We start from the raw sequence: 25,000 nt of genomic DNA on the forward strand, positions 1-25,000 counted from the left end.
TGGTGATTCTGGCGCCCAAGACCAAGACGAAGAAGAAACACTTCGTACAGCAGAAGGTGAAGGTGTTCCGGGCCAGCGACCCGGTGCTCAGCGTCTTCATGTGGGGCGTCAACCACTCGGTGAGTCGGCAGGAAGCCGCGGAGCTAACGCAGCCGATTCAACGTTACGGAGGAATGTGTATCTCGGCAGATCGACGGCCCGCTGGGCGAGCCGCGGAGCTAACGCAGCCGGCTAGGTGTTACGGAGGAATCTGTGACCCGGCAGCTCGAAGGCCCTTTGGGCGAAGAGTCGTAGTCGCGTCAAAGGAGATTTTATTCCGTTTAAGATATACAAAATACATGTTTTACAGCGGCTTTTACCAGGTTTATTGGGTTCCGAGGGCACGCCCATTTCAAAGCTCTTGTGCTGGATTCCTGTACAGGTAAAAGAATCTGCAGGTGAGGTTGTTTATTGTCTTTAAGCTCCAGATGTTCCTCAAACAATCGGATCATTTCTGGTTTAATGCAGGACTTTGTAATGATTCTCACTTTAAGGCAAATGACTGAGCCGCTGGGATCAATAGGTAATAACTTATTTTATTGTTTTTTCATGTGGGTCAGTATTACATAGCTTGTATTTTATAAACAACTATAAAGACTTGTTAAGTTCATCATGTGTTCATTACTAATCAATCATTGTCGACAGTTTGAGTTGACTGAGTCCACTTTCAGAAGCAGTGGAACAAGAGCTGACGGCAGTGTTACCTGCAGTGGAGCTTGCTGCAGTTTGAATCCTCTGCCTGGTGGCACTTTGTCTCGGCTTTATGTTGTTGACTGAAGGACCTTTGCAGTAGTTTAATGTCCCGGGGCAGATACTCCATGTTCAGGCTTCCTGGTTACTCTCCTTTTGCTTCTGCTGCTTGTTTGGAGGAATAAAGTAGTTCCTCCTGGCCTGACGTTCGGTCCAGACCCAGGAGCTGCTCCACCCCCTCAGCCGGACTTTGTTGGTTTCATCCGTTTGGTGGTTCCAGGTTTCCTCGGTGACTTGGCGCCAGTGTCGGCTCACAGGATTGTCCTCTGCTCCTCAGCGGAGGTGTGATCAGAAGGTGGACTGATTGTGTCCTTTGTGCAGATCAATGATCTGAACCAGGTTCCGGTTCCTGTCATGTTGCTGCCTGACGACTTCAAGGCCAACACCAAGATCAAGGTCAACAACCATCTCTTCAACAGGTGAGAGCAGCCGGCATAATCTGATCAATAATCTGATCAGATTATTGAACGTCAAGATTAAGTCAAAGATAAACAAATTAGTGATGAACAATCTAGATGACCTTTGTTTCTTCACAGAGAAAACCTGCCGGGACATTTCAAGTTCAAAGAATATTGTCCTCAAGTCTTCAGGAACCTGAGAGAACGCTTTGGCATCGAGGACCTGGACTATCAGGTGATCACCACGTCCGTCCTCTTCTATTTGCTGGTCAGTCTAATGGTCCTTCGTAAACTGCTGCTCTGGCCGTCCAATCCCAGGTGTCGCTGACCCGCAGCCCGCCGACCCGCTGCGCCGACGACCAGGGCGACTGTTTGCTCCTCAACTCCTACGACCGCACGCTGGTCGTCAAGCAGATCTCCAGCGAGGACGTGGCAGACATGCACAACATCCTGTCGGAGTATCACCAGGTACACTCCAGCTGCTGCTGCAGTGGATTTCTGCTGATTCAGCATGGCATGTCGCTGTAGTTTGGCTCTCTGTGTCGCTGTAGTTTGGCTCTCTGTGTCGCTGTAGTTTGACGTGCCGCTGTGTCTTGGCTCCGCAGCACATCGTGAAGTGCCACGGCAGCACGCTGCTGCCTCAGTTCCTGGGGATGTACCGGGTGAGCGTGGACAGCGAGGAGACCTACCTGATCGTCATGAGGAACATGTTCAGCCACAGACTGGTGGTGCACAGGAAGTACGACCTGAAGGTGAGGAGGAAGTGCTGCCCTTTGACCCACTCAGCCGTCTGTGATGGACCAACACCTGCTTCAGCTCCTTTCCTGTCGAAAGGCCCAGGTACTGAGGTGTGATCTGTTCTTGCAGGGCTCCCTGGTGGCTCGGGAAGCCAGTGACAAAGAACGGGTAAGAACGCCGGGCCGCCGTGTGCCTGAACCTGAGCCCGCCGCTTCCTCTCACGCTGGTCCACTTCCTCCCACAGGGAAAAGAGCTTCCCACCTTCAAGGACGTGGACTTCAGGAACAACATGCAGAAGGTTTACGTGACCGACGAGCAGAAGGAGAAGTTCATGGAGAAACTCCACAGAGACGTGGAGGTGAGACTCCTTGGCCACACGGGGGCAGCAAACACCAAACAATACATTTCTGTTACAGTAGAAGAACCAATCAGCAGAGCTCTACAGGCAAGCTGCTGATTGGCTGTCCTCTGGCCGTGTGGGTCACATGAAACTTTCTGAGTCTTAAAAGATGTTTTGTTTTTAGTGAAATTATAGCAACTTTGATAAAGTTGTTGCAATTATAAATGCTCCAACAACAATGTTTGGGGAAGTACTGCTGCTGTAGTGGAAAGTACTGCTGCTGTAGTGGGAGGTACTGCTGCTGTAGTACTGCTGCTGTAGTGGAAAGTACTGCTGTAGTAGTGGAAGGTACTGCTGCTGTAGTACTGCTGCTGTAGTGGGAGGTACTGCTGCTGTAGTGGAAAGTACTGCTGTAGTAGTGGGAGGTACTGCTGCTGTAGTACTGCTGCTGTAGTGGGAGGTACTGCTGCTGTAGTGGAAAGTTTTACTGTAGTAGTGGGAGGTACTGCTGCTGTAGTGGAAAGTACTGCTGTAGTAGTGGAAGGTACTGCTGCTGTAGTACTGCTGCTGTAGTGGGAGGTACTGCTGCTGTAGTGGAAAGTACTGCTGTAGTAGTGGGAGGTACTGCTGCTGTAGTACTGCTGCTGTAGTGGAAAGTACTGCTGCTGTAGTGGAAAGTACTGCTGCTGTAGTGGGAGGTACTGCTGCTGTAGTACTGCTGCTGTAGTGGAAAGTACTGCTGTAGTAGTGGAAGGTACTGCTGCTGTAGTACTGCTGCTGTAGTGGGAGGTACTGCTGCTGTAGTGGAAAGTACTGCTGTAGTAGTGGGAGGTACTGCTGCTGTAGTACTGCTGCTGTAGTGGGAGGTACTGCTGCTGTAGTGGAAAGTACTGCTGTAGTAGTGGAAGGTACTGCTGCTGTAGTACTGCTGCTGTAGTGGGAGGTACTGCTGCTGTAGTGGAAAGTACTGCTGTAGTAGTGGGAGGTACTGCTGCTGTAGTGGAAAGTACTGCTGTAGTAGTGGAAGGTACTGCTGCTGTAGTACTGCTGCTGTAGTGGGAGGTACTGCTGCTGTAGTGGAAAGTACTGCTGTAGTAGTGGGAGGTACTGCTGCTGTAGTACTGCTGCTGTAGTGGAAAGTACTGCTGCTGTAGTGGAAAGTACTGCTGCTGTAGTGGGAGGTACTGCTGCTGTAGTGGAAAGTACTGCTGTAGTAGTGGGAGGTACTGCTGCTGTAGTACTGCTGCTGTAGTGGGAGGTACTGCTGCTGTAGTGGAAAGTATTACTGTAGTAGTGGGAGGTACTGCGGCTGTAGTGGAAAGTACTGCTGTAGTAATACTGCTGCTGTAGTAGAAAGTACTGCTGTAGTAGTACTGCTGCTGTAGTGGGAATAGTTGCTTCAGCGGGTCATTGTGGGTCGTGACCTAAAATCTGGTTTCCATGAAGAGACCAAAGGATGTGAACATCTTCTCCATATCAAAAGTCCACATTGAAAACCACAGAAGAAGACAGATGAAGACACAGATGAAGACACAGATGAAGACACAGAAGAAGACACAGATGAACACAGATGAAGACACAGAAGAAGACACAGATGAAGACACAGATGAAGACAGATGAAGACACAGAAGGGACTGGAGCAATGACAAGAACTGTGGAGGAATGTTTCTACTGTGTGAAGCTTTTCTCAACAAGCTGAAGCTCCTGCTCCAGTGGGTTCTCCAGTGGGTTCTCCAGGTTCTGCGGTAACGTGGCTGTGCTCTCAGTTCCTAGTGAAGCTGAAGATCATGGACTACAGCCTGCTGCTCGGCATCCATGACGTGGGCCGTGCCGAACGGGAGGAGGACGAGGCCGAGGAGGAGGGCGAGGCCGAGGAGGAGGGCGAGGCGGAGAACGGCCTGGCGCCCGGGGCGGCCGCCGGCTCCTACGGCACGTCTCCAGAGGGCATCGCCGGCTACATGTCGTCCTGCAAGCCTCTGGGGCCCGGAGAGTTCGACCCCTACGTGGACGTGTACGCCGTGGGGAACTGCTCAGGTGAGTGGGAGACGGTTCAGCCGTGGTTGGACGCTCGGCGCTTTCAGCTCGGTTCTCCTGGTGTTCCTCAGGAGCTCCTCAGAGGGAGGTCTACTTCATGGGGCTGATCGACGTCCTCACTCAGTACGACACCAAGAAGAAAGCAGCTCACGCAGCTAAAACTGTCAAACACGGGGTGAGTAGCGGGTCACCGGGCCGGGCCGGGGTTGTGATGGCGGTCTGGGTTGGTGCTGACCTCGGAGCATGCGACACTGAGTGTGTGACTGTTCTGCCTCTTGTCTCTCAGGCCGGCGCCGAGATCTCCACAGTTCACCCCGAGCAGTACGCCAAGCGATTCCGAGACTTCATCTCCAACATTTTTGCGTGAAGGGCTGGTCGTGAGCCACAGACCAGAACCGGTCCGGAGCCGGAGCCGGAGCCGGAGCCGGATCCAGCCCAGCGATCTGCACGGACTTCTGTCGTAGCAATACTGTGTTCTACTTCTGATGCATTTATTTATTTTGAAGGAACAGAGGGTGTAAAACTCCTATCGCTGCTCTTTGTGGAGTCTCCAGACTAACTCCAGACTAACTCCAGACTAACTCCAGACTAACTCCAGACTCTACGGCATCTTCGGGCCACGTTAAGGAAAAAAACTTGCAGGAGAGATTTTTTATTGTACATTCTGAAAATAAAGTCAAGTATTTCTCAACTATTACGATTGACTTTCTTTTCGAACTCTCAAACTCCGACTTCCTCATGGGACCGGTTGTTGGTGGGCGGGGCTTCTTACCCTACATGATTCCTGGAGAGAGTCCGACGCTGGGCTCCTTGTAAACAAGCTCATGGACACAAACAGGAAGTCCCACACACACTCAGCTGCTGAATAAAAGGTACTATGATACCATGTTGACATTTTGGATTTGGAATAAAATGGAATGGTCCGATGTTTCCTAGCCTCAGTCCTCCGTACGGCGGCCTGCAGACCAACTGACCAACCCCTCCTGCATGACCATGTATGCCACCAGGGGGCACTCCGAGCCTCTGATGTGCTTTACTTGTGCTGCTTTGTGGGGGTTCTTCTACAATTGGGGGGTCATGGCTCTTCTGCTGACACGGCGGTCTTCATGCGACTGAAGTGATTCTGGAGGCCGTCCGAAAACCCACATGTGGATCAAAGCAGGATTTGATCTTGGTGAATTTCTTTCAGCACTTTCAAGTGTTAAAGTTGTGGAAGCAGAATGTAGAGCGGTTCAATGAAGGGGCGTGGTTTCAATGAAGGGGCGTGGTTTAATCCAGCAAGAAGACCTGAGTGGTCATGTGACCAACGACTGAAACACAGCAATGGTTCTGTTAGTGAGTGACCGCCAGCGTACTGTGACCACCAGGGGACTCTGTTCACTACTTTTATCACGACTGCCTTCAATATTGCTTTCACTACAGCATTCACTACTTTACTCGGCTCACTACTGCTTTTACTACTGCATTCACTACGTTGCTCACTAACACGCTCACTACTGTGTTCACTACTTTACTCTGCTCACTACCGATTTCACTACTGCATTCACTGCTGTGTTCTCTACTTTACTCCGTTCACTATCACTTTCACTACTTCTTTCACTACAGTATTCACTACTTTACTCTGCTCACTACCGATTTCACTTAAACGTTCACTACTTTACTCTGCTTACTACAACGTTCACTACAGTGTTAACTACTTTACTCTGTTCACTACCGTTTTCACTACTGCTTTCACTACTGTGTTCACTATTTCACTCCGTTCACTGCTTTCACTACTGTGTTCACTGCTGCGTTCAACACTTTACTCACTACCGATTTCACAACTTCTTTCGCGACTGCGTTCACTACTTTACTCTGCTCAATACTGCATTAACTACTGTGTTCACTACTGAGTTCAACATTTTACTCTGCTCACTACCGCTTTCACTACTGCATTCACTATTGTGGGCACTCCTTTACTCTGCTCACTACTGTGTTCACTACGTTACTCACTACAGCTTTCACCACTACATTCACTACTTTACTGTGCTCACTAGCGCTTTCACTACTGTACTCTGTTCACTACTAAATTCACTACTGTGTTCACTACTTTACGATGCTCATGACCGCTTTTACTATCTTTTTTACTGCTGTGTTCACCATTTAACTCTGCTCAATACAGCATTCACTACTGCTTTTGCTAGTGCTTTCACTATTGCGTTCACCACTTTACTCTGCTCACTACCACTCTCACTACTACATTCACTACCTTACTCTTCTCACTACCTTTCTCTGCTCACTACCTTACTCTGCTCACTACCGCTTTAACCACTGTGTTCACTAGTTTACTCTCCTCACTAGCACTTTCACTAATGCGTTCACCTCTTTACTCTCCTCACTACTGCGTTCACTACTTTACCTTGCACACTACGGCTTTCACTGCTGCGTTCACGACGGCGTCCACTACTTTACCCTGTTCACCTCGCGTTCACTACTGCATTCACTACGTTACTGTGGTCACTACTGCGTTTACTACTGTGTTCACTACCGCTTTCACTACTGCATTCACGTTTTTACGCTGCTCACTACTGTGTTCACTAGTGCTGTCACTACTTTACTCTGCTCACTACAGTATAGTCACAGTACTCAGAGTTACAGTACTCGGTAGCGTTACAGTACATGTTAGAATTACAGTACTCTGACGGCGGCTGCGTTTAGTCTCGTCTTGACAGGAAGAAGCTTCTGCTGACTGGACACTTCCTGTTTCACTTCGTTCTGCTGCCTCAGCAGAAAACAGGAAGAGCAACAGGTCAAAGGTCAGTGAACTGCAAACTGCTGATGGTGACGACATGCAGCAACACGTCCCTTTGTTCAGCAACCAGCAACACTTCCCGTTATTAAGCAACCAGCAACACTTCCCTTTATTAAGCAACCAGCAACACTTCCCGTTATTAAGCAACCAGCAACACTTCCCTTTATTAAGCAACCAGCAACACTTCCCGTTATTAAGCAACCAGCAACACTTCCCTTTATTAAGCAACCAGCAACACGTCCCGTTATTAAGCAACCAGCAACACTTCCCTTTATTAAGCAACCAGCAACACTTCCCTTTATTAAGCAACCAGCAACACGTCCCGTTATTAAGCAACCAGAAACACTTCCCTTTATTAAGCAACCAGCAACACTTCCCTTTATTAAGCAACCAGCAACACGTCCCTTTATTAAGCAACCAGCAACACGTCCCGTTATTAAGCAACCAGCAACACGTCCCTTTATTCAGCAACCAGCAACACGTCCCGTTATTAAGCAACCAGCAACACGTCCCTTTATTAAGCAACCAGCAACACGTCCCTTTATTCAGCAACCAGCAACACGTCCCTTTATTAAGCAACCAGCAACACGTCCCATTATTAAGCAACCAGCAACACGTCCCGTTATTAAGCAACCAGCAACACGTCCCTTTATGAAGCAACCAGCAACACGTCCCTTTATGAAGCAACCAGCAACACGTCCCTTTATTAAGCAACCAGCAACACGTCCCTTTATGAAGCAACCAGCAACACGTCCCTTTATGAAGCAACCAGCAACACGTCCCGTTATTAAGCAACCAGCAACACGTCCCTTTATTAAGCAACCAGCAACACGCTGAACTTTGCCCCCTGCTGCCCCAGGCGCTTCAAAGAAAGAAAGAATAGAGCAGCAGAGAAAACCTCCCCTCTATCTGTTGATCATTGAGCTGAGGAAGTCCTGTGTGTGTGTGTGTGTGTGTGTGTGTGTGTGTGTGTGTGTGTGTGTGTGTGTGTGTGTGTGTGTGTGTGTGTGTGTGTGTGTGTGTGTGAAAAAGTGACTGTGACAGTTACAGTCGGGTTTCAGAGGATCAGAGCTGCAGGGAGTCGACAGACACACTCTTCACCTCCTCTTTCATCTTCATCGTGGTCTTCATCTTCATCGTGGTCTTCATCTTCATCGTGGTCTTCACCAAAAGGTACAAAGCCAGGATGTCTCCGGCTCGTCTTTTTCTCCTGTTTTAGAAAGTGTTCTGGTTCTTGTTATACCAGCAGCCGACGGGATTTCAGAGACCAGAACTGAACCTACTGGACCAGAACTGGATCACAACTGGACCTACTGGACAAGAACTGTACCTCCTGGACCTACTGAGTCAGAACTGGACCAGAACTGGACCTACTGAATCAGAATTGGACCTACTGGACTATAACTGAACCTACTGGATCTACTGGACCCTCTGGACCAGAACTGGACCCACTGAATCAGAATTGGACCTACTGGACTATAACTGAACCTACTGGACTATAACTGGACCTACTGGACCAGAACTGAACCTACTGAATCAGAATTGGACCTACTGGACTATAACTAAACCTACTGGACCTACTGGACCAGAACTGGACCTCAGGCTGCATGTTAGTCATCATCCAGTCAGTCCAATACTCTGGACCACATAGCTGCACTGAAACCGGGACGAGACTCAGAACTAATAACTAATCAATATTAATGATTGATAACTAATCAGTATTAATGATTGATAACTAATCAGTATTAATGATTGATAACCAATCAGTATTAATGATTGATAACCAATCAGTATTAATGATTGATAACCAATCAGTCATAATGACAGTCAGAGTTCCAGTACATGTCGATCATCAGAACAGACTGTCGGAGAACCAGTCGCCGCCCTGCTGGTGTCTTCTGGTCCTGATGATCCACGTCAAGTTGATAAAGTTCAATAATGATTGAAATGTCTTGTAGTAATCCTCCTCCTCTTCCTCCTCTTCCTCCTCTTCTTCCTGCTGCTGCTGCTCCTTCTTCCTCCTCCTCCCTCCTCCTCTTCCTCCTCTTCTTCCTGCTGCTGCTGCTCCTTCTTCCTCCTCCTCTTCCTCCTCCTGCTGCGATTCCTTCTCCTTCCTCCTCCTCTTCCTCCTCTTCTTCCTGCTGCTGCTGCTCCTTCTTCCTCCTCCTCCCTCCTCCTCTTCCTCCTCCTCCTGCTGCGATTCCTTCTCCTTCCTCCTCTTTCTCCTCCTCTTCTTCCTCCTCCTCGTCCTCCTTCTCCTCCTCCTCGTCCTCCTTCTCCTCCTCCTCTTCCTCCTCCTCGTCCTCCTTCTCCTCCTCCCGCTGCTTCTCCTTCTTCCTCCTCTTCCTCCTGCTGCTGCTGCTCCTTCTTCCTCCTCCTCCCTCCTCCTCTTCCTCCTGCTGCTGCGATTCCTTCTCCTTCCTCCTCTTTCTCCTCCTCCTCTTCCTCCTCCTCGTCCTCCTTCTCCTCCTCCCGCTGCTTCTCCTTCTTCCTCCTCTTCCTCCTCCTCCTGCTGCTCCTTCTCCTCTTCCTCCTACTGCTGCTGCTCCTTCTTTCTCCTCCTCCTCGTCGTCCTCCTCCTCCTCCCACTGCTTCTCCTTCCTCTTCCTCCTCCTCCTCCTCCTCCCACTGCTTCTCCTTCCTCTTCCTCCTCCTGCTCCTCCTCTTCTTCCTCTTCCTCCTCCTCCCTCTTCCTCCTCCTCCTCCTCCCACTGCTTCTCCTTCTCCTTCCTCCTCCTCCTCCCACTGCTTCTCCTTCCTCTTCCTCCTCCTGCTCCTCCTCCTCTTCTTCCTCTTCCTCCTCCTCCTCCTCCTCCTCCCACTGCTTCTCCTTCCTCTTCCTCCTCCTCCCACTGCTTCTCCTTCCTCCTCCTCCTCCTCCTCCCACTGCTTCTCCTTCCTCTTCCTCCTCCTCCTCCTCCTCCCACTGCTTCTCCTTCCTCCTCCTTCCTCCTCCTCCTCCTCCTCCAGCCAGAGGATGACCGCTGGGCAGCAGAACCATTCGGAGTGGGTCAACGGGACGCCGTGGTTCATCACCCAGTGCACCGTCAGGCTGGATGCCGACTCAAGGCGCATCTTCCTCTTCCTGCTCTACCTCTTCATCTTCATGGTGGGGCTGCTTGAGAACCTGCTGGTGGTTTGGGTCAACTGGCGGCGCCGCCACTCGGCCAACGGTGTCCTGTTCTGCGTCATCAACGTCAGCCTGTCGGACTTGATGGTGATGGCCGTCCTGCCATTCTTCATGATGGAGGTGACCATGGACGAGGTCTGGGTCTGGGGCCGCTTCCTCTGCAAGGTCACCAACCTGGTCTACTTTGTCAACTTCTACAGCAGCTCCTTCTTCCTGGCCCTCATGACCCTGGAGCGCTACCTGTCCCTGAGCCGCCCCAGGGCTCCGCCCCTCTTCCCCGCGGCGGGGCGGCGGCGCTGGGCGCTGTGCGGCAGCTTGTGGGCGTTCTCCTTGTTCCTGGCTCTGATGGAGAACGTCCATGTGGACCTCCTGGAGTGGGACGAGCCGGGCTGCTACATGCTGCCCGAGTACAGCTTCACCGAGTGGTACGTGTCGGTGGCCTTCCTCTGCCTCCTCTTCCAGTTCCTGGGCCCCGGCCTCCTCATCGTCACCTGCAACCTGCTGATTGCCCGCGCCGTGCGGACGGCGCCGGAGGTGCGGGGCCGGCGGGAGGTGTGGCTGGTGCACGTGTACTCACTGGTGTTCTTGGTGTGCTGGCTGCCCTACCACGCCGTCGTGCTGCTGATGATCGTGGACGAGCTGGAGCCCCGCCTCCTCAGCTGCAATGCCGCCGAGGGGCTGTACTTCTCCTTCAGCGTGGTGCAGAGCATCTCGCTGCTCCACTGCGTCGCCAACCCCATCCTCTACAACTTCCTCAGCAAGAGCTTCCAGAACAACCTGCTCAACACGGTGGTGGGCTGCGTCCCCCGAGAGGCCCAGGACCAGGACCGGCACCAGGACCAGGACCAGGACCAGGACCAGGACCAGGACCGGGACAAGCAGCACAACAGCACCAGCCAGTCTGACGTCAGCTCGTAACCAGCAGGGCCGGGAAGACCAGGACCCCCCGGAGGGTTCTGGACCTGATCCTGGTCCTGGTCCCTCCCCAGGGAGGGTCTGGGGTATTTCTGGGAGGTTGCAGGGAGGTTCTGGGGTGTTACCGGGAGGTTCTGGGGTATTTCTGGGGGGTTCCTGGGAGGTTCTGGGGTGATACCGGGAGGTTCTGGGATATCACTGGGAGGTTCTGGGGTATTTCTGGAGGGGCACTGAGAGGTTCTGGGGTGTTACCGGGAGGTTCTGGGGTATTTCTGGAGGGGCACTGAGAGGTTCTGGGGTATTACTGGGAGGTTTGGGGGTATTTCTGGGGAGTTATTGGGAGGTTCTGGGTTATCCCTGGGAGGTTCTGGGGTATCACTGGGAGACTCTGGGGTATTTCTGGAGGATTACTGGTAGGTTCTGGGGTATTACTGGGAGGTTCTGGGGTATCACTGGGAGGTTCTGGGGTATCACTGGGAGATTCTGGGGTATTTCTGGAGGATTACTGGTAGGTTCTGGGGTATTTCTGGGAGGTTCTGGGGTATCTCTGGGAGGTTCTGGGGTATCTCTGGGGTATCACTGGGAGGTTTCAGGGTATCTTTGGGGTATCTCTGGGAGGTTCTGGGGTATCTCTGGGGTATCACTGGGGTATCACTGGGAGGTTTCAGGGTATCTTTGGGGTATCTCTGGGAGGTTCCGGGGTATCTCTGGGGTATCTCTGGGAGGTTCTGGGGTATTTCTGGGAGGTTCCGGGGTATCTCTGGGGTATCTCTGGGAGGTTCTGGGGTATTTCTGGGAGGTTCCGGGGTATCTCTGGGGTATCACTGGGAGGTTTCAGGGTATCTTTGGGGTATCTCTGGGAGGTTCCGGGGTATCTCTGGGGTATCACTGGGAGGTTTCAGGGTATCTCTGGGGTATCTCTGGGAGGTTCTGGGGTATCTCTGGGGTATCTCTGGGGTATCCCTGGGAGGTTCTGGGGTATCTCTGGGAGATTCTGGGGGTATTTCTGGAGGATTACTGGTAGGTTCTGGGGTATTTCTGGGAGGTTCTGGGGTATCTCTGGGAGGTTCTGGGGTATTTCTGGGAGGTTCCGGGGTATCTCTGGGGTATCCCTGGGAGGTTTCAGGGTATCTCTGGGGTATCTCTGGGAGGTTCCGGGGTATTTCTTGGAGGTTCTGGGGTATTTCTGGGAGGTTCCGGGGTATCTCTGGGAGGTTCTGGGGTATTTCTGGGAGGTTTCGGGGTATCTCTGGGGTATCTCTGGGAGGTTCCGGGGTATCTCTGGGTTGAGGGGACCAGGGTCAGCGGTCCAGGGTCAGCGGTCCAGGGTCCAGGGTCCAGGGTTGACCTCTGACCTTTAAAGCAATAATTTCTTTGCAATATATTGAATTAATGTGAAAGATGATTAGAAGAGAAATCAATGTAACGACTGATGATCTGCAGCTTCACAATAAAGTTCTTCACACTACCTGTCCATGTGTCTGAACCCCAATCAATCAATCAATCAATCAATCAATCTCCTCTACCAGCGAGTGAACGGTTCTTTTCAACAGTCTCTCCTCCTTGGTACAAAACACACTGACCTTTGACCTTTACGCTACTTCAATAACATGGATTTAATTTCAGACTAAATGTGACTCGAAGCCTCATCGGACGAGCAGCTGTGCTCTGCACTCATTGGTTGCTGGGGAAAGGGGGCGGGGCCTTTTCTGAGGGGACGGTATCAGCCTCCTCCTGAGTATCGGCCTCTTCTCGGTATCGGCCTCCTCCTCGGTATCGGCCTCCTCCTCCTCCTCCTCGGTATCGGCCTCCTCCTCCTCCTCGGTATCGGCCTCCTCCTGAGTATCGGCCTCCTCCTCAGTATCGGCCTCTTCTCGGTATCGGCCTCCTCCTGAGTATCGGCCTCCTCCTCGGTATCGGCCTCCTCCTGAGTATCGGCCTCCTCCTCGGTATCGGCCTCCTCCTCCTCCTCGGTATCGGCCTCCTCCTGAGTATCGGCCTCCTCCTGAGTATCGGCCTCCTCCTCAGTATCGGCCTCCTCCTCAGTATCGGCCTCTTCTCGGTATCGGCTGCTTCCTGAGTATCGGCCTCTTCCTCCTCGGTATCGGCCTCCTCCTTGGTATTGTATGACCCTCCTGACCCTAAAACCCTGACTCTGACCCAAATGCCCTGACCCTGACTTGTAACCTCCTGACCCTAACTCCCTGACCCTTACCCCCTGACCCTAATGCCCTGACCCTGACTCTAACCCTAACCCTAATGCCCTGACCCTGACCGTAACCCCCCTGACCCTAATGCCCTAGCCCTGACTCTAACCCTAACCCTAATGCCTTGGCCCTAACCATAACCGTGACCCTTACCCTAATGCCCTGGCCCTGACCCTAATGCCCTGGTCCTGACTCTAATGCCCTAACCCTGACTCTAATGCCCTGGCCCTGACCCTAATGCCCTGACCCTGACCCTAATGCCCTGACCCTAATGCCCTGGCCCTGACCCTAATGCCCTGACCCTGACCCTAATGCCCTGACCCTAATGCCCTGGCCCTGACCCTAATGCCCTGACCCTAATGCCCTGGCCCTAATGCCCTGGCCCTAATGCCCTGACCCTAATGCCCTGACCCTAATGCCCTGGCCCTAATGCCCTGACCCTGGCCCTAATGCCCTGACCCTAATGCCCTGACCCTAATGCCCTGGCCCTAATGCCCTGACCCTAATGCCCTGACCCTTCAGTGTATTGATGAAAACACCAAAGCAACTTGTGCTTCATTGCTGCAGCTTGATTTCTTGTCAAATCAATGAGCTTCACATTATTGATCATCACTGTCCTCCTGAATGTATTGAGGGCAACGGTCAATCCCATTTCCTCAACAACCAGGAAGTCAAACTCACTTTTTATTGGAGATAAAAGTTGGTGGAAGAAACAAGCAGCAACCACCAGCAGCCAGCAGCAACCAACTAGTAGCAACCAGCAGCAACCAGAAGGAACCAGCAGCAACCAGAAACAATCATCAGCAGCAACCAACTAGTAGCAACCAGCAGCAACCACCAGCAGCCAGCAGCAACCAACTAGTAGCAACCAGCAGCAACCAGAAGGAACCAGCAGCAACCAGAAACAATCAGCAGCAGCAACCAACTAGTAGCAACCAGCCGCAACCAGCAGCAGCCAGCAGTAACCAACTAGTAGCAACCAACTAGTAGCAACCAGCAGCAGCCAGCAGCAGCCAGCAGCAGCCAGCAGCAACCAACTAGTAGCAACCAGCAGCAACCAACTAGTAGCAACCAGCAGTAACCAGCAGCAGCAACCAGCAGCAGCAACCAGCAGCAGCAACCAGCAGCAACCAGCAGTAGCAACCAGCAGCAACCAGCAGCAGCCAGCAGCAACCAACTAGTAGCAACCAGAAGGAACCAGCAGCAACCAGAAACAATCAGCAGCAGCAACCAACTAGTAGCAACCAGCCGCAACCAGCAGCAGCCAGCAGTAACCAACTAGTAGCAACCAGCAGCAACCAGCAGCAGCCAGCAGCAACCAACTAGTAGCAACCAGCAGCAACCAGCAGCAGCCAGCAGTAACCAACTAGTAGCAACCAGCAGTAACCAGCAGCAACCAACTAGTAGCAACCAGCAGCAACCAGCAGCAGCCAGCGGTAACCAACTAGTAGCAACCAGCAGTAACCAACCAGCAGCAACCAACTAGTAGCAACCAGCAGTAACCAACCAGCAGTAACCAACCAGCAGCAACCAACTAGTAGCAACCAACTAGTAGCAACCAGCAGTAACCAACTAGTAGCAACCAGCAGTAACCAACCAGCAGCAACCAACTAGTAGCAACCAACTAGTAGCAACCAGCAGCAGCCAGCAGTAACCAACTAGTAGCAACCAGCAGTAACCAACCAGCAGCAACCAACTAGTAGCAACCAGCAGTAACCAACTAGTAGCAACCAGCAGCAACCAGCAGCAACCAGCAGCAACCAGCAGCAACCAGCAGCAGCAACCAGCAGCAGCAACCAGCAGCAGCAACCAGCATTGGAGTTTCTACTAAGTAAGGAGCACCAACCTGTCAACTTGTACTTTAATAAAGCGACTTCATCACACAATGGCAGGAAAGACTCCGGCGGCCTGCCGGGGGTCAAAGGTCACCAGAGCCTGGACGTCCTGCTCGTTTCTGCCAGGTCATCACTAAATAGTGATGCGGTGTGAGTTCTGGTGAGACTGAAGAGAAGCCCGGCGGAGGGAACTGCTTTATTTCAATCAGATCATCCGCTTCACAAACAGGAAGTACAAAGGCTTCAAAATAAATACTCGACATAAATATGAGGCGAGACACAGAAAAGTGTCGACGGCACTTAAACATCAGTTTCTGCAGCGCCACACGCTGGCGGCAGATCTGACCCGACAGGAAGTTGCTCCAACGCGTCAACAGAGCAACCCAGATCAAATAAGATCAGAAGTGAGATGAAACGAGACCGAATGAAATGAAGTGAGATAAAGTGAGCTGCTCACGACAACGTATGAAAACGAGCAACAGAGACCAAAGGTTCACCAGCAGGACCTTCCAGGACCTTCCAGGACCTTCCAGGACCTGCTGTCTCTGTGGTGAAAATGTAAATGAACCTTCCAGGACCTTCATCTTGCTGGCAGATATCCAGATCTTTGATCACAGTGAAGAAGTTCATCTGAGTTATTGATCAGCAATCAGCTGATTCAGGGGTCAGGGGGTCAGGGGGTCAGGGGTCGGGGGGTCAGGGGGTCGGTTGGGGGGTCAGGGGGTCAGGGGTCGGGGGGTCAGGGGGTCGGTTGGGGGGTCAGGGGTCGGGGGGTCAGGGGGTCGGTTGGGGGGTCAGGGGGTCAGGGGTCGGTCGGGGGGTCAGGAGGTCGGTCGGGGGGTCAGGGGTCGGGGGGTCAGGGGGTCGGTCGGGGGGTCGGGGGGTCAGGGGTCGGTCGGGGGGTCAGGGGTCGGTCGGGGGGTCAGGGGTCGGTCGGGGGTCAGGGGTCAGGGGGGTCGGTCGGGGGGTCGGTCGGGGGGTCAGGGGTCGGTCGGGGGGTCGGGGGTCAGGCGTCCAGGGCGGCCAGCGGCTCCTTGGAGTGGTCGTTGTACATGAAGGTCTGCTCGATGTTGAAGTCAGGCGGCAGCTGGTCCTGGTGCAGCTCCATGTGCGCCGCCACCAGCTTGAGGGTGGAGAAGAAGAGTCCGCAGACGGTGCAGCGGTACATGAGGGCGCCGGCGTGCGTCTTAAGGTGGCAGATCATAGTGGAGCGTCCCCGGAAGAAGCGCAGACACACCTTGCACTGGTACGGCTTCTCACCGGTGTGGATGCGAAGGTGGTAGGTGAACTCCCCCGAGTGGGCGAAGCGCTTCCCGCAGTAGCGGCAGTGGTACCACTTCCCGCGCACGTCGGCGGTGCCGTCCTGCCCGTCGGTGAGGACTCCCGAGGTCAGGCCTGGCATGGGGCCCTGGAAAAAACCCGCCCCCGGACCCAGGCTGCTCATCTTCAGCAGGCCGTCCCTGGGGGACGAGGAGCAGGAGGACGGGGGGCAGTCCAGAGGCCGCTCCGCCTTACGCTTACCCAGCCAGCCCTGGGCCCCCCCCCCCCTCGCCATGCAGACTGAGGTGGTACTGAAAGGCGGAGGAGGAGCCAAAGGTCAGGGGGCACAGGAAGCAGTGCAGCTCCTCCACCGCCTCCTCGGCGTGCGCGGCCACGTGGCGGTCCAGCAGGGGGCGCTCAGCAAAGCAGCGGGTGCAGTGCGGACAGCAGAAGACAGGCAGGGCCAGGTGGGCGAGGGCGTGCCACCGCAGCGAGCACAGCGACGGCAGGGGGCGCTGGCACACCCCGCAGGTCAGAGTCTCTCCACTCACATGGCTCAGCAGGTGGTCTTTAACAGTCTGCAGGACACAGAGACACAGGACCTGGTCAGACCCTCCAAAACCTCCAGGTTATAGAGCATCTTCCTTCTCTGACATCAAATTATAGAGCATCTTCCTAACCCCAGATTATAGAGCATCTTCCCCCACACCCAGATCATAGAGCAGCTTCCAAACAACAGATTATAGAGCATCTTCCCCCTCCACATCCAGATCATAGAGCAGCTTCCAAACAAAAGATTATAGAGCACATTCCTCCTCTAACATCAGATTATAGAGCATCTCCCTAACAACAGATTATAGAGCATCCCCCTCTACCATCCAGATTACAGAGTATCTTCCTCCTCCAATATCAGATTATAGAGCATCTTCCTCCTCTAACCTCAGATTATAGAGCACCCCTAACATCAGATTATAGAGCATCCACCTAACAACGGATTACAGAGCACCTTCCTCCTCTAACCTCAGATTATAGAGCACCTTCCTCTCTAACATCAAATTATAGAGCATCTTCCTAACCCCAGATTATAGGGCATCTTCCCCCTCCACATCCAGATCATAGAGCAGCTTCCAAACAACAGATTATAGAGCATCTTCCTAACCTCAGATTATAGGGCATATTCCTCCTCCGACATCAAATTGTAGAGCATCTTCCTAACCTCAGATTATAGAGCATCTCCCCCCACACCCAGATCATAGAGCACCTTCCAAACAACAGATTATAGAGCACATTCCTCCTCTGACATCAAATTATAGAGCATCTTCCCAACCCCAGATTATAGAGCATCTTCCCCCACACCCAGATCATAGAGCAGCTTCCAAACAACAGATTATAGAGCATCTTCACCCCTCCACATCCAGATCATAGAGCAGCTTCCAAACAACAGATTATAGAGCATCTTCCCCCTCCACATCCAGCTCATAGAGCAGCTTCCAAACAACAGATTATAGAGCATCTTCCCCCTCCACATCCAGATCATAGAGCAGCTTCCAAACAACAGATTATAGAGCACATTCCTCCTCTAACATCAGATTATTGAGCATCTCCCTAACAACAGATTATAGAGCTCTTCCCTCCTCTAACAACAGATTATAGAGCATCCCCCTCTACCATCCAGATTACAGAGTATCTTCTTCCTCCAATATCAGATTATAGAGCATCTTCCTCCTCCAACCTCAGATTATAGAGCACCCCTAACATCAGATTATAGAGCATCCACCTAACAACGGATTACAGAGCATCTTCCTCCTCTAACCCCATCTTATAGAGCACAGCCCTCCACTACCATCAAATTACAGAGCACCTTCCTCCTCTAACCTCAGATTATAGAGCACCTTCCTATCTAACATCAAATTATAGAGCATCTTCCTAACCCCAGATTATAGGGCATCTTCCCCCTCCACATCCAGATCATAGAGCAGCTTCCAAACAACAGATTATAGAGCATCTTCCTAACCTCAGATTATAGGGCATATTCCTCCTCCGACATCAAATTATAGAGCATCTTCCTAACCTCAGATTATAGAGCATCTCCCCCCACACCCAGACCATAGAGCACCTTCCAAACAACAGATTATAGAGCACATTCCTCCTCTGACATCAAATTATAGAGCATCTTCCTAACCTCAGATTATAGGGCATATTCCTCCTCTACATCCAGATTATAGAGCATCTTCCCCTCAACACCCAGATGGTGTGTACAGCACATTAACACCCACTGAATGACCTTGCGCTCACCTGGAAGTCCTTGCTGAGGGTTTTGGAGCACACGGCACACTGCAGCCTGGAGCTCGGGCCGTGGCCGCCGCTCGTCAGCGCCCCCTGTGGGAGGGTATAGCTGGAGGCCGCCTGGCGGTGGTGGCGCAGCAGTTTGTTGCGGCTGCAGAACTGCAGGTGACACATGTCACAGGTGAAGAGCCGCACGCCGACGTGGGAGAGGGAGTGTGGGCCGGCGGCGGCTCGGTCCGGGAACGACGCTCCGCACAGCCTGCAGTGACCCCGCTCCGTCACGTGACTCTCTGCGTGCTTCCTGACGGCGGCGGCGTCCGGCGGCAGCGGCGCCGCACACGCTTTACAGAACAGGCTGACCTGGAGGACAGAGACCAGGGTCAATCTGCTGACACGCAAAAACTAGGACTACAACAAAAATCAAACTTTCATAATCTGATATAATCCCTGATATAATCTCATAAACTCATATAATCGCTTATATAATCTGATATATTATAATCTGATATAAATTCTAATATAATCTGATATAATCTGTGATACGATCTGATAATCTCATATAATCTCATATAATCGCTTATATAATCTGATATATGATAATCTCATATAATCTGATATAATCTCTGCTATGATCTGATTCTAACGTAATCTGATATAATCCCTGATATAATCTGTGATATGATCTGATAATCTGATATAATCTCTATTAATCCTAAAAATGAATTATGAGCCCACCTGTATCTCAGCTCGTCATGTGACAGTACGATGGACGACGTTAAGGCCAGACGTTACCTGGCTGCTGGCGGCGTCGCCGTTCTCGATACACACGAGGTCGTCTTCCTCCTCGTCTTCCAGGAAGTTCTCCTCGTCGCTCAGTTCGATGACGTCTCCCGCCAGCTGCCTCCACTGCTCCTCCTCCACCTCCGCCCCGCCCACGGCGCCCTCCACCTCCGCCCCGCCCACGGCGTCCTCCACCGCCGCCACCTGCGGGCCGGAGGACGAGGCCTCGGCGGCGAGCGGAGCCGAGGCGTCGGGGAGGGAGCAGGAGTCCATGGCCTCGTCCGCCTCGCCGTTCTCCAGGCCCTGCTCGGTCTTTGGCTGGAGGACGGCGCCCAACAGCGGAGCGCCGTCCCCAGGACCTGGGACGGCGAGCTGTTCGTAGCCGGCGTGACACTGCAGGTCTTCTGCCTTCAGGTCCAGAGCGTCGGCGTGAGCGTTGTGATCCGCTCTGGACGGCGAGGGGGCGGCGGCGGGGGTGGAGGGGCAGGCGGAGGAGGGCAGCGAGCAGCAGGAGGCGGCGGAGGAGTAGACGGAGGAGGCGGCGGCCGTCTGCAGGTCGGGGAAGGTGGCGTGACAAACCCGGACCAGCTCGGCTACGCCCAGCCGCTCCGCCAGCTCGTACAGCACGCCCACGTCGATCAGCTCCGTCACGATCTCCCCCGTGTACACGAACGTCAGCACCTTCTCCAAGTTGGCCGCCGAGATGAACTCCAGCGAGAAGGTGGAGCCGGGTGTGGTGCCGGGTGTAGCGCCGGGCGTAGCGCCGGGCGTAGCGCCGGGCGTAGCGCCGGGCGCGGCCGGAGCACGAGTGAACAGGTTCCGGAAGTACTCGCCGGCGCAGGCCAGCACGGCGCGGTGCGCCGCGAACGCCCGGCCGCCGGCGTGCAGCAGGACGTCGCAGTAACGGCGAGACTGGCGGCAGCCGTTCAGCTGCAGCAGCAGGCCGGCGGCGTGACCCGGCGCCTGCAGCCGGATCCTCATGCTCGCTGCAGCCACTGACTCCGCCCACTGACCCCACCGACTGACTCCACCCACGGCCTCCACCCACAGTCTGGAGCCTGCAGCCGGGGGCTCACTGTGGAGATAACACAGCGTTACTCCACCTAGTCACTCCACCCACAGTCACACCACCTATTTACTCCACCCATAGTCACTACCACCTCGTCACTCCACCCACAGTCACACCACCTTGTTACTCTACCTAGTTACTCCACCCACCGTCACACCACCTAGTTACTCCACCCAGTCACTCCACCCACAGTCACACCACCTCGTCGCTCCGCCTAGTTACTCCACCCAGTCACACCACCTCATCGCTCCACCTAGTTACTCCACCCATAGTCACACCACCTCGCCGGTGTGACTCCACCCACAGTCACCCCACCTCGTCACTCCACCCATAGTCACACCACCTTACCACTCCACCTAGTTACTCCACCCACAGACACACCACCTCGTCACTCCACCTATTTACTCCACCAATAGTCACACCACCTAGTTACTCCACCCAGTCACTCCACCCATAGTCACACCACCTCACCACTCCACCTAGTCACTCCACCCACAGTCACACCACCTATTTACTCCACCCATAGTCACATCACCTCGTCACTCCACCCAGTCACTCCACCTATAGTCACACCACCTCTTCGCTCCACCTAGTTACTCCACCCATAGTCACACCACCTAGTTACTCCACCCACAGACACACCACCTATTTACTCCACCCATAGTCACACCACCTCGTCGCTCCACCCAGTCACTCCACCAAGTCACACCACCTCATCGCTCCACCCAGTCACTCCACCCATAGTCACACCACCTATTTACTCCACCCATAGTCACACCACCTCGTCACTCCACCCATAGTCACACCACCTTGTCGCTCCACCTAATTGCTCCACCTAGTCACTCCACCCACAGTAACACCACCTCGTCACTCCACCCATAGTCACACCACCTAGTTACTCCACCTAGTCACTCCACCCACAGACACACCACCTTGTCACTCCACCTATTTACTCCACCCACAGTCACCCCACCTCATCACTCCACCCATAGTCACACCACCTAGTTACTCCACCTCGTCACTCCACCCATAGTCACACCACCTAGTTACTCCACCCAGTCACTCCACCCATAGTCACACCACCTCGTCGCTCCACCTAGTTACTCAACCCACAGTCGCCCCACCTCATCACTCCACCTAGTTACTCCACCCATAGTCACACCACCTCGTCACTCCACCCATAGTCACACCACCTAGTCACTCCACCCACAGACACACCACCTTGTCACTCCACCTATTTACTCCACCCACAGTCACCCCACCTCATCACTCCACCCATAGTCACACCACCTAGTTACTCCACCTCGTCACTCCACCCATAGTCACACCACCTAGTTACTCCACCCAGTCACTCCACCCATAGTCACACCACCTCGTCGCTCCACCTAGTTACTCAACCCACAGTCGCCCCACCTCATCACTCCACCTAGTTACTCCACCCATAGTCACACCACCTCGTCACTCCACCTAGTTACTCAACCCACAGTCACACCACCTCACCACTTCACCTCGTCACTCCACCAATAGTCACACCACCTCATCGCTCCACCTAGTTACTCCACCCATAGTCACACCACCTCACCACTTCACCTAGTCACTCCACCCACAGTCACACCACCTATGTACTCCACCCATAGTCACACCACCTCGTCACTCCACCCATAGTCACACCACCTCGTCGCTCCACCTCGTCACTCCACCCAGTCACTCCACCAATAGTCACACCACCTCATCGCTCCACCTAGTTACTCCACCCATAGTCACACCACCTTGTCGCTCCACCTCACCACTCCACCTAGTCACTCCCCCCACAGTAACACCACTCCGTTACTCCCCCCATAGTCACACCACCTCACCACTCCACATAGTCACTCCACCCACAGTAACACCACTTTCGTTACTCCACCCATAGTCACACCACCTCACCACTCCACCTAGTCACTCCCCCCACAGTAACACCACTTCGTTACTCCACCCATAGTCACACCACCTCGTCACTCCACCCAGTCACTCCACCAATAGTCACACCACCTCATCGCTCCACCTAGTCACTCCACCCACAGTCACACCACCTATTTACTCCACCCATAGTCACACCACCTCGTCACTCCACCCATAGTCACACCACCTCACCACTCCACCTAGTCACTCCACCCACAGTAACACCACTTTCGTTACTCCACCCATAGTCACACCACCTCACCACTCCACCTAGTCACTCCCCCCACAGTAACACCACTTCGTTACTCCACCCATAGTCACACCACCTCGTCACTCCACCCAGTCACTCCACCAATAGTCACACCACCTCATCGCTCCACCTAGTCACTCCACCCACAGTCACACCACCTATTTACTCCACCCATAGTCACACCACCTCGTCACTCCACCCATAGTCACACCACCTCACCACTCCACCTAGTCACTCCACCCACAGTAACACCACTTCGTTACTCCACCCACAGTCACACCACCTCGTCACTCCACCAATAGTCACACCACCTCATCGCTCCACCCAGTCACTCCACCCATAGTCACACCACCTCATCGCTCCACCCAGTCACTCCACCCATAGTCACACCACCTCACCACTCCCCCCACAGTAACACCACTTCGTTACTCCACCCATAGTCACACCACCTCATCGCTCCACCTAGTCACTCCACCCACAGTCACACCACCTATTTACTCCACCCATAGTCACACCACCTCGTCACTCCACCCATAGTCACACCACCTAGTCACTCCACCCACAGTCACACCACCTATTTACTCCACCCATAGTCACTCCACCCAGTCAGTGATCTCTAACGATGAAGGCTTTGTTTCTTTGTTTTGAATAAAAACTCAATCTGAAGTTGGGATCAGAGTTTCCAACATGTCGGGATTATTGTTGGTTTTTCTCTTTTCCCGATTGAATTAAAGGCTTTAGATGTAGTTTAATGGCGAGAAAACAGTTTTAGTTTCCAGACCATCAGTTCAACAACACTAAAAACACGTTCAAGAGTTAAAAGGCTCGAGCTACACTCACCCATCAGAGAGTCCGAGGCCGACACAGACTGAAATCACGGCTTTAATCCGGAATCTAATCCAGACTAAATCAAACAACAAACATTTTAGAAAACAGGCTCAGCTCAGCGCCTGTCGCACACTGACGACGTGTGTCAACAAACAGAAGAGAACCCGCCCCCAGCGGGATGGAGGAGGTACTGCAGGCTGGAGGAGCTGCAGAGAGCTCTCCCTACAGGCTGGAGGAGGTACTGCAGGCTGGAGGAGCTGCAGAAAGCTCTCCCTACAGGCTGGAGGAGGTACTGCAGGCTGGAGGAGCTGCAGAAAGCTCTCCCTACAGGCTGGAGGAGGTACTGCAGGCTGGAGGAGCTCCAGAAAGCTCTCCCTACAGGCTGGAGGAGGTACTGCAGGCTGGAGGAGCTGCAGAAAGCTCTCCCTGCAGGCTGGAGGAGGTACTGCAGGCTGGAGGAGCTGCAGAAAGCTCTCCCTACAGGCTGGAGCAGGTACTGCACACATTTCATTTTATTATGATTGTACCATTTCTGCTTCCCCCTGACCGATCATTGTGTTACACTTTTCAAGAATTATTCCTGAGTTTACTCATACCGGGAATTTATTTTTTTTTAACAGATATTAACAGAAATGAATGCCTTGGACATGTCTTTAGCAATGGGAATAGTTCAAGTTTAAAACAGAAGAACTTTCTATTCAAAAAAGTAAATGTTTGTCGAGATAGAAAAAGGAACTGGATATTATAAATCAAATCAATAAACTGTCTGAGATTATAGCTAAATAAATTGAAATCCCAATTAAACTCTTTCGACTTCAACAAAGCAGAAGGTTTCTGGTGCTCGCTGAAGAGGGAGGAACGATATTTTAGATTTCTTCAATCTTGAAAATCATTCTTAACTTAACTGTCAAATTCCTGCTTGTGTTTCCCTGAAGCCAAAACACATCAAGCACATGGAGCCACGAGACTAATGCTAATTTAAAAAACTTTATTTGCTCCTCAGCTGATCCAAACACCCTCACACGTCGCCGGGAACGCCACCGACAACAGGAACAGGAAGTCTTCTCGCCACATTCCCAATACAACGTCTGACGTTGACAAAGCCGGTGTCGACTGTGTGGCGGCATGAAGAAATGATGAAGACGATGAGAACCAAAGAAAAGCTGACATAGTTTCCAAACCACCAGTAAGAAATCGTTTAGAAAAGCAGGCTGCTCGGGTGGAGACGTTTCAACATTCAGGATGCTTCACAGGACATTTACAGGACATGAGGAGACGTGGACGTGTTCCCCGGTTCTGGTCCAGCAGAGGGACTCGCTGCCTCTTCGCTGCCTCTTCTCTTCCATCACTGCCAACGTGGCGTTCAAGAGAAGACCACCGCTCGCCTCCCGTCGCTACGCTGGAGTTGT

The 25,000-nt window shown here is 52.8% G+C and overlaps 3 protein-coding genes across 4 annotated transcripts in view; 2 read left to right on the top strand and 1 right to left on the bottom strand.

Annotated features, from left to right (window-relative positions):
* pip4k2ca (phosphatidylinositol-5-phosphate 4-kinase, type II, gamma a) overlaps nucleotides 1-4,995 on the top strand; it is a 5,222-nt gene extending 227 nt beyond the window's left edge. Inside the window, exons 1-10 of the mRNA XM_080470301.1 lie at nucleotides 1-119; nucleotides 1,111-1,208; nucleotides 1,326-1,422; nucleotides 1,506-1,655; nucleotides 1,793-1,939; nucleotides 2,055-2,093; nucleotides 2,170-2,283; nucleotides 4,032-4,299; nucleotides 4,371-4,474; nucleotides 4,586-4,995. The exon at nucleotides 1-119 is cut by the window's left edge and continues 227 nt beyond it. Coding sequence (XP_080326427.1) covers nucleotides 1-119; nucleotides 1,111-1,208; nucleotides 1,326-1,422; nucleotides 1,506-1,655; nucleotides 1,793-1,939; nucleotides 2,055-2,093; nucleotides 2,170-2,283; nucleotides 4,032-4,299; nucleotides 4,371-4,474; nucleotides 4,586-4,666 — 1,217 coding nt within the window. The 3' untranslated portion in view covers nucleotides 4,667-4,995. The remainder of the gene's footprint in view (nucleotides 120-1,110; nucleotides 1,209-1,325; nucleotides 1,423-1,505; nucleotides 1,656-1,792; nucleotides 1,940-2,054; nucleotides 2,094-2,169; nucleotides 2,284-4,031; nucleotides 4,300-4,370; nucleotides 4,475-4,585) is intronic.
* Nucleotides 4,996-8,155: 3,160 nt separating this feature from the next.
* ackr5 (atypical chemokine receptor 5) lies at nucleotides 8,156-12,603 on the top strand. The gene is made up of 2 exons (XM_080469944.1): nucleotides 8,156-8,263; nucleotides 10,061-12,603. Exon 2 carries the CDS (start codon nucleotides 10,068-10,070, stop codon nucleotides 11,136-11,138), a length of 1,071 nt encoding a protein of 356 aa, XP_080326070.1. The 5' UTR covers nucleotides 8,156-8,263; nucleotides 10,061-10,067; the 3' UTR covers nucleotides 11,139-12,603.
* An 11,961-nt stretch (nucleotides 12,604-24,564) lies between these two features.
* Nucleotides 24,565-25,000, bottom strand: part of LOC308113457 (arf-GAP with GTPase, ANK repeat and PH domain-containing protein 1-like) — a 38,690-nt gene continuing 38,254 nt past the window's right edge. For both annotated transcript variants that reach the window (XM_080469763.1, XM_080469764.1), the window contains exon 18: nucleotides 24,565-25,000. This exon is cut by the window's right edge and continues 659 nt beyond it. The gene's annotated coding sequence lies outside the window, so the exon portion shown is untranslated.

This window comes from Lipophrys pholis, assembly GCF_963383615.2.
Source record: "Lipophrys pholis genome assembly, chromosome: 8".
In the NCBI taxonomy this organism is placed as follows: domain Eukaryota; kingdom Metazoa; phylum Chordata; class Actinopteri; order Blenniiformes; family Blenniidae; genus Lipophrys; species Lipophrys pholis.

What these genes read in the sequence shown, in the direction of transcription:
- ackr5 (XM_080469944.1), top strand. Translation starts at nt 10,068, where the DNA reads ATGACCGCTGGGCAGCAGAACCATTCGGAGTGGGTCAACGGGACGCCG.